General features: G+C 52.2%; 1 protein-coding gene across 1 annotated transcript; it reads right to left on the bottom strand.

Annotated features, from left to right (window-relative positions):
* Positions 1-766: 766 nt before the first annotated feature.
* Positions 767-8,867, bottom strand: TRAFD1 (TRAF-type zinc finger domain containing 1). The gene is made up of 11 exons (XM_054288680.1): positions 8,493-8,867; positions 6,917-7,052; positions 6,792-6,845; positions 5,311-5,617; positions 3,896-4,159; positions 3,452-3,525; positions 3,068-3,271; positions 2,113-2,236; positions 1,623-1,920; positions 1,174-1,252; positions 767-1,058 (listed from the first exon to the last, which is right to left on the bottom strand). The coding sequence occupies exons 1-11, from the start codon at positions 8,540-8,542 to the stop codon at positions 1,017-1,019; spliced, it is 1,632 nt and encodes a 543-aa protein (XP_054144655.1). The 5' UTR covers positions 8,543-8,867; the 3' UTR covers positions 767-1,016.
* Between the last annotated feature and the right edge of the window lie 43 nt (positions 8,868-8,910).

The following is an 8,910-nucleotide window of genomic DNA, read 5'->3' on the forward strand; positions in this document are numbered from 1 at the left end:
TTGTGCCTGAAGCACAGCACAGGCTCTGCCACCTCAGTCATTAATTATTTGTCATATTGAATGATTCCTGACCCACAGCACCCCATTATCCATCCCAAACCTCAGGGACCAGCTCCCATTCCCTGATCTTCCCACAGCCCTTCTCCCCAGGAATGGGAAGAGCAGAGGTTTGGTGTCATCCTGTTTTTTAAATACTTTTTTTATTCTTCTCTTGTCTAAATAAGCACATTTGGTGGGAGCATCTGTAAAATGTCTTTATTTTAGGAGGAAGTTCCCTTCAGCCTTTGTTGGATGGAGCTGGCACCTGAGGCAAGGCCTGGGTAAGGACCCTAATTAGCCAGGGGTGGCCAATTAGCCCTGCCAGTGCCATCTGCTGCACCTCCTTAATTAGGCTGATGCTCATGGGTGTTATACAGGATCTGCTCCACTTCCCAAAGTCCCAGGGATTCCAACAGTAACAGAACCCAGGGAATAATGGCAGGAATGGATCCTCAGCAGGGGCTGTGCTCCTGTGTCACCCCAGGGGACAGATGGCACTGCACAATGGTTGGGACAGCATCAGAGAAATTTTATTCCAACAAACTTTAAAAGCTTTAAACTTGAAAATGCAGCACTGAGAAGCCTTGGAGCCCCAACCCTCACACCTGCTCTGTGTGGGACAGGTCTGGAGCACAGACTGCTCCCTGTTGGTGTCACCAGCTGTCCCCGAGCATTCCAGGGCAGGACTCACCCAGAGCTCAGGGTGGCACAAATCCCATCCCAGGATGGCACAAGGAGCCCACACGGACACAGAACTCAGGTGGGGCCCAAGGTAAGACTCCATTTGATGCCTTGGGGGTGGTGCTCGAGGCAATCAGAGACATAAAAACCTTAAGTTTGCTCTCACAGATTAAAAATAGAGATTTAGAAAACGGTCACTGCCTAAAAATTGAAGCTGAGTGTCAGAATTTGCTTGCAGCAGTCCAGCAGAGCCCAGGGGCAGGGCTGGGTGCTCCATGTTCTCCACAGGCCCTGGCTCACTCCTCCGGGTGTCCGGCTGCTGGGCTCTGGCCTTTTGCCTTATGGGAGGGGGAGAAGAAAAATGCTGTTTTCAAATATGACTGAATAAGAGAGGGCTGTGAAAAGCAGCTCCTTGTGCTGGCAAAGGCACCAGGAGCTGCCCTGCAGCCTCACCTTGGAGCTCCTGCGCCGGAGGCCGCTGCGCCCGTCCGACAGCCCCAGGCTCCTTCCTCCTGTTCCTGTGGCACCAGAGCTGTGGGACAGGGACAGGCTCAGAGGAGGCAAAGCACAGCACAGCAGGGACACAGGGAGAGGCCCTTGAGTCTCCTCTGACCCTGGCCCAGATGTTTCAGCAGCAGAACCAGCTCCTGTTCACAGCCCAGGTGAGAACAGAGCACTCACAGGTAACAAGGCTTTAACCTACATTTTATCCCAGTGACCACTGGGTCTGTTCTATTTTGAGGTAAAAACCTAAATTTGTTGTTTGAAACTCGGATAAGCACCAGCCAGATTCAACTGAGTGAATCTGAAAGCTTTGGAAAACCCTTTCAGGCACAGGAAAAGCCAAGGGGATCCAGATTTGCACCACAAGAAGGGGAATGGAGCAGAAGGAAAGGCGTTACCTTGGCTGGGCTGGAGAGGCTCTGGAGGAGCTGGCAGTGAAGGTTCCTGCCTGGAAGTGCTGAGCAGCTCTTGCCCGGGGTGCTGTCCCCGCTGCAGAGTCACCTCTGTCCTTCCGTGTCCCCTCAGTGCCACTCCCCTTGCCGGGCCTGCCCCGCGCGGCCGGAGCGTCCCCGGCTCTCCCAGGAGGGGACAGTGCCGCGTTCCCAGCCTTGGCCACCTCCGTTCTCAGCCTGGTGCCTGCAGCAGGGCACAGCCCCAGCTGCCCAGAGCCCTCTGCGTGCCAAGGAGAAACATCTCCTGCAGGGACAGGAACAGCGACTTCAGCACCACGAACAACCCCAGTGCCCACCCCAGGATCCCCAAGGGCAGAATTCCAGTGATTTAATCCTCCCTCCCTGAGCCCAGCCCAAGAGCAGAGGATGAAGATTTCTGAGATAGAGCAGGGTAGGAGAATCTCCCCAGGGAGCTCAGGCTGTGCTCTGCCCACACCTTGGTGCCGGATCCGTCGCCGAGCCGGCTCTGGTGATTCCCGTCTGTCCCCGTGGGGCTGGGCTGGCACCTCCTGGGCTGCAGTGTCACCTGTGGGGCTGGCAGGGCGCAGGTCACAGTGGTGCTGCACAGAACACACAGGGCTGGTCAGGTGGAAATCCCTGGGAAAACTGCAGAGCAGCAGCACTTGGGGATGTTACAGTGAGTAGGGAATTGTGGAATCCCAGAATGGTTTAGAGATCTTAAAGCTCATCCAGTTCCATCCCCCTGTCAGGCTGGACTGGGCTTGGAGCACCCTGGGTTACTGGAAGGTGTCCCTGCCCATGGCATGGGGGATGGGATGGGCTTCAACATCCCTTCCAACCCAAACCATTCTGGGAGTCTGTGATAAGCTCTGAAGTTTGATCAGATCTCATTCCCAGATTTTGCTGTCCCCCAGGAGAGGAGAGGCCCAGAACAACCAACCCAAGCCCAGCTTCAGCAGCTTGTTGGGACAGGGATGTGACTGAACCATGGCACAGAGAATGGGTGAGCTCAGCATTCTCCTATCTTGTCTGGAGCAGCAGCAGATTCCAGAGGACTCTTCCCTGGGCAAGCCACTCCCAGAGTCTGTTCCCTCCTTCTCCTCCCACCCCATTTCACCCTTGTGCTCCTCTCTCCCCTCAGCTGACTCATCCAAGCTTCAACTTCATTTTCTGTGTGATTCAAACATTGTGATTGTGCAACTTCAGGCCCTTTTGTTTCGTTTCATTACAAGAGCTTTCAAATTAATCCAGTACTTTTCAGGAGGAGCCTCAGTGCAGCACAACCCTTCACAAGGATCCCAGAGCTTTGTGTGGGAATATCTGAGCCAGGGGCGGCTCCCTGAATTCCTGGAATTTGCCACAAGAGCCCCTGGGACTGGGCCCATCCTCAAACAATGGGATGTGACAGCAGAGTCTGTCCTGTGCAGTACCTGGTGATGAAAGAGAATCTCCTCCTCCAGCTGGATGCCACAGAATTCACATGGAATCATGATGTCTCCTTCTGCCTGCACAGCTTGGGGCTGGGCTGAAGAAACAGTCCTGTGGCTGTTGGACTCTCCACTGTATTCCCATGGACTTGGAGAAGAACTTCTCTTGCTGAACGAGGCAAAGGCACTTGCTGGGTTACACCCTGTCTGTTACACAAACAACATGGAAAAATCACCTTTCCTGATGAGCCAGGTGGGCACAGAAAACCACTTGCCTTGGCAAAGACCCAGAGTTCTCCCAGCGTCACTCACACCCTTCCACACCCTCCCAGTGACAGCCACAGAAAGTCTTCACTGCAAACCCCAGGACACAAGGAAATCTCAAACCTGGTGAAGGATCAGATCTTCAGCAGGACACAGCTCCTCACAGAACTCACAGGGCAACATGGTCATGTCCTTGTCTGTAAGAGAGGGATGGATTTCATCCTCTGTGGTGCCTGATAAAAACCTCCTGCTGCATCCTGAAACCTGTGATGCCATTTCTCCCTCAGAGCAAGCTGCACTCCAGGTTCCCCCAGATCCTCCTTCCCACCATTTTTACTTCCACAAGAACCTTGTTCCCCACCTGGGCTCCCACCATACACCAAGGTCAGAGAGCCACTAATTTAACAAGCTTTTGTTTCTTCACTTGCTGCTTTGCTTTAGGAGTCTCAAAATGACTGATTTCCACCTTTTAAAATACTGAGGTAATCTTTAATATTCCCAACCCAAATTTTCCTTTTCCCTTCCCCTCAAATTTAAGGATAAACCTCACCACAGCAGTGTTTATACCTATTTTGCTGTGGTTTGATGTGCTAAAGGAGCCTGGAGAGTCACAGGAGAAGATGCTGGACAGCTCTGTTGCACCAAGGTGGGCAGATTGTCCAGGCTCTTTGGTGTAGTCACATTCCCAGAAATCCCTGGCAATGTCAGCTGCAGTGTTATGCTGAGCATTATTCTCACTCTGCAGGCTGAGAGCCAGCACATAGTCCAGGTCAGCATTCCAGTCTTCAGCAAGTTGGGAGTGAAGGAGTTCAGGTCTCTCTGGCTCATCCCCTTTAAAAGAGAAATATTGTCAATTTGGGAGAACATCAAACCTGCCACCAGCAGCTCCCTCTGGACATCAGACCCAGCCCCAGGGTTTCTCTTGGAGTTCAGCATCTCAAAGCCAAGGGCACCTCTAACAAATCCAGGAGGATGGAGAAAAATCATAGCCCAAATTACAGGGAGCAAACAACTCCAGTTTCATTTTTCTCAAAGCCAGTTACTTTGAGACAGAAAAAAATGGAGCAATGGGGTTTTTTTCCCAGGCCCCTCAGCACTCCTGGCTCACACCTCATTCCATGGGTAACCATTCCCCCTGGTGCCTCTGGAGCATTCACTATCCTGTAATTCCACAGAAAGGAATCACAGAACCTCACACCTGGACCAGCTACCAAATTACAGCCAGTTCTTCTTCCTTTGTCCACTTTTTCCTTACTTTTGATTTCTTTGGGCTGCTCCTGTGAATGCCCTTAAGATTCTTGTCCTTAGGGGTTCTGGTCCCTTAAGATTTTGTTTTTGGGGTTCTACCCCTCAAGATTCTGTCCCTTAAGATTCTGTCTTTAGGGGTTCTGTCCCTAAGGTTCTGTGTCTTTTAAGATTCTGTCTTCAGGGGTTCTGTCTTTAGGGGTTCTGTGTCCTAAGATTCTGTCTTTAGGGGTTTTTCTTTAGGGGTTCTGCCCCTTAAGATTGTATTTTTAGGGGTTCTGTGTCTTAAGATTCTGTCTTTAGGGGTTCTGTCCCTAAGGTTCTGTATCTTTTAAGATTCTGTCTTTAGGGGTTCTGGTCCCTTAAGATTCTGTCCTTAGGGGTTCTCCCCCTTAAGATTCTGTTTTTAGGGGTTCTGCCCCTCAAGATTCTGTCCCTTAAGATTCTGTCTTTAGGGGTTCTGTCCCTAAGGTTCTGTGTCTTTTAAGATTCTCTCTTTAGGGGTTTTGTCTTTAGGGGTTCTGTGTCTTAAGATTCTGTCTTTAGGGGTTCTGGTCCCTTAAGATTTGGTCTTTAGGGGTTCTGTCCCTAAGGTTCTGTATCTTTTAAGATTCTGTCTTTAGGGGTTCTGTCCCTGCAGTCGTGTCCTTTCAGGGGTTCTGTCCCTGAGGTTCTGTTCCACAGCCCCTCCAGGTCTCTTTCCCCAGCTCTGGCTCCTCCCCAGCCCATCCCGGTACCTGCTCCCCGCCGCCTCCCCGCGGCTCCCCCCTCGCTCCGGGACGCGGTGGCGCTGTCCGTGTCCGGTGTGTCCGGTGTGTCCCGAGTCCCGCCGCCCCGGGCCGCCCTCTCCGGTATCTCCGGTGTGCCCCGAGCCCCGCAGAGCCGCGGGTGCTCCGGCAGCTCCCTGAGCAGGACGTGGCGGCCGCAGCGGCCGCAGGGCTCGGTCCTGGCCCCGCAGTAGAGCTCGTGCTCCTGGAGCTTGTTGAAGGCCAGCTGGATGTCACAGAACTGGCACAGCACGGGCCGCAGGGGACACGAGGATGCCTGGGGAAACACAGGGGGTTACTCTTCCCACAGGGACACGGAGTTCCCTCAGCTTTGGAGCTCTGCTGTGTCCTCAGCCACATCAGGAACAACCTGGAGTGAGCTACAACGTGGGAATGGGTTGGAGGCACAAACTCAGCAGCTGGAGCTCTCCAGATGCTCAGGACATGGTTTTAAATCAGTCAGGGTAACGTGGAGCTTTCTGGATTTTCCTTTTCCCCTCCCCTCAAATTTTATTCCTATTTTGCTGTGGTTTGATGTGCTAAAGGAGCCTGGAGAGTCACAGGAGATGTTGGACAGCTCTGTTCCCCCAAGGAGGGCAGATTGTCCAGGCTCTTTGGAGTTTCAGATACAACCCAAAATCCAGTTGTATTCCATGAGCACAGATAAAATCCACATTGGTTTTTAGGGAACAGACTGACACCTCATTTACTGCTCAACAAGAACTGCCTGGACATGTTCTTTACCCACAGTGAACCCCCTTCAGAAGGGGTTAAAAATAGATAAAATATGTGATATTTGCAGATGCTGCACTAATAAATTATCATCATTTGCTTTATAATCCAAAAGCACCACACACACACACACACACAGAGGCAGGATTAGCTACTCCCAGGGTTTAGAACTGGACAGATTTCCAAAGAAAATCCTTTTTCCCTCAGCAATCAGCAGGCTGAGGTGGCAGCTCCAGAGCTGTCTCTAAAGGAGCCCACAGGAAAGGAAGAGATGACATTTATAACAAGATTGTCTGTGACAGCAGCCAACTAGATTCAGAACTCAGAAAATCCCACTCTGGCCTATTTTAGTTTATTTTACAGGCTATTTTTAAAGTCTGTTTGGACAGATTGAATTATTAAAAGTCACATAATGGCTCCAGCAGAAACATGAAACAGGAAAGGAATGAAAAAAGTCAAGTCAATCATACTTTAAATAGCTATTTTTCAACTGGCAAGGACAAAAAAATCTCCAATTATCACAGATAACCCTTTGATATGAAGCCCTGAGTGACTCCAGGATTTTAGGGCAGTTTCCAATCCCTTCTCCCAGAGGGTGTGAGTTTAGGAGCATCACTCCATAAAGGATGCACAAGCCCCAGGCTGACAGAAAAGCTCTGGAATGATCAGTGAAACACCAGAGCATCCCCCAAGAGCTTAATAATATAAACTCCACCAACCTCATGATCCTTCAGGAGGCTGCTCTCCATCTTCATCCTGCACTTGCAGGTGACCTAGAGCAGAGAGAGCCCATGAGAAGGATTCCCAGAGGAATGAGCAGCTCCAGAGCAGAGGTGTCTCTCACCTGCACGTGCTCAGACTCAATGTGGTTCTTCATCTCAGACTTTGGGACGGAGTCGCTGCAGTAGGGACACATTTCAATGTTTCTTCTACAGTGGATTTCATGGATGATGAAATTGACTGCAGGAATGTCCTTTTTGCTGTGAGAAAGTCGCTGAGGTTACTGAGCAGAAACACACCAACAGCAAATCCAAGCAGTTGTTCACAACAAAAAGATAATGCTAAGAAAGATGGCAATGAATTCATGGTTTGAAGTGAGCAGAGAAAGGCCCAGCCAGGCCTGGATATTAATGTATTTAACATGCAAAAGTGACACTGCATTCAGATAAAATCCAGGTGGATTTATTTCCTTATGTGAACAGCAAATCTGGCACAACACAAACAAGTTATCGCCAGGGATCAAGTTAATAAATTAGTCTGAGAAGATAAAAGTTTCCTCCTGAAAATAACTTGGCTCTGAGAAGTCAAACAGTGCTTTGGAAAGCAGTCAAACTTTTTTTATACCTGACAGATTCTGTTCCAGGATAATGGAACAGAATGGTTTGGTTGGAAGGGACACCCTCCACAGAGCAGGCTGCTCAGAGCCCCAGCAGTAACAACACTGCTCTGCACCTCAAAATTCCCAATTCACCTCATTTTACCCCAAAATTCCCCAATTCACCTCATTTCTAAGATGTTCATTTTCTGTCTTGAAACCAAAAAGAAAAGGACCAAAATGAACTGAGGCACCTGGAGCTCAGTCCTTCCTCCTGCAGCATCATTTCTACATGGATCATGCCCTTTCCAAGAAATCCACCTTGAAAACACCTACATTAATTTTATAACCTTTTGTTTGCTAAACCCACAGCTGTTCTCTGCCCTGCCAGATCCCAGGCACCCAAAAGCCTGGCAAAGCAACAAAGTCCAACAGCAGCGACTGAACTGCACAGAACAAACAAGCCAGGCTGATGTTGCAAGAAAGTGTCTGGATTCTGATGTCTCTTGGGGAAAAACAACTACAGAAAAAATTCATTTCTTTAGCTGCTTGAATTCGAGACATAATTTGTGAGGCGGCTCCTTATCAGCCACTGGGCTCTGCAGAGAGGTTTAATCAAAGAAAAACTTCCACAACAACCCTGCCCACTGATCTATCCTCGTATTTCTGCTCCTGAGCCAGGGAACTGCTGAAGAAGAATTCGGAATCGTGTCTTTTGTGCGGGTCTCGCTGAAAAGCGAGCCTGGATTTCCACCCCAACGTTTCGGTTTCTATTTCGTTCCCTGCTAAATCAGAAGGGAAATGCGACGCCCAAACGCTCAGGAAAGGCCCTACGGCCGTCCCCGCTATTTCACCGCGTTCCGGGGAGCTGAACCCCGGTGTACCGGCGGGTTCGGTGAGGGCCGGCCCACACCGAGCCCGACCCTCACCGACCCCTGGCCCTCACCGAGCCCGGCCCCGGGCTGGCCCTCACGGACTCCGGCCCTCACCGGGGCTGGCACTCACGGACCCCCGGCCCTCACGGACCCCCGGCCCTCATCGACCACGGGCCCCGGGGCTGGCCCTCACCGGGGCTGGCACTCACGGACCCTCGGCCCGGCCTTACCAGTTGCCGCAGAGCCGGGACTCGGCCGCGGGCACGGCGGCGATGGCCATGGCTCCGTGCGGTGCCCGCTCCCCTCACAGCCCCGGGCACCGGGCCCGGCCGCTGCCGCCTCTGCTGCGAGGGACCGGCGAAAGCGAAAGCGCGGCCCTGCGGGGATCGCTCAGGGCTGCCGGTCCCGGGTCCGCCGGCCTGCTGAGGGTCGGTTGAGAGTGCCGGTGTCGGGTGCCAATCTCCGGTGCCGATCACCTGTGGCCCGCCCTGAGTCGGGTCAGGTCAGGTCAGGTCAGGTCGGTGCCGATCTCTGACGCCCCCGCCCGTGGCGGTGCCGGTGTGCAGTGCCGGTACCGGTGCCCGGCGGGTGCCGGTGCCCGCCGAGTCCCGCTGCCCGCGGCGGCCCCGCCCCGCCGGCCCGTCCGCC

Source organism: Melozone crissalis, unplaced genomic scaffold (genome assembly GCF_028551555.1).
Source record: "Melozone crissalis strain CALT ecotype California unplaced genomic scaffold, PUWL_Pcris_2 ptg000063l_1, whole genome shotgun sequence".
Taxonomy (NCBI): Eukaryota; Metazoa; Chordata; class Aves; order Passeriformes; family Passerellidae; genus Melozone; species Melozone crissalis.

What these genes read in the sequence shown, in the direction of transcription:
- TRAFD1 (XM_054288680.1), bottom strand. Translation starts at nt 8,542, where the DNA reads ATGGCCATCGCCGCCGTGCCCGCGGCCGAGTCCCGGCTCTGCGGCAAC. An exon ending in ATCAAACCACAGCAAAATAG is followed by an intron (nt 3,526 to 3,895) that starts GTATAAACACTG and finishes CCTCTCTTACAG; the next exon opens with ACAAGGACATGACCATGTTG. An exon ending in GCGACGGATCCGGCACCAAG is followed by an intron (nt 1,921 to 2,112) that starts GTGTGGGCAGAG and finishes CTGTCCCTGCAG; the next exon opens with GAGATGTTTCTCCTTGGCAC.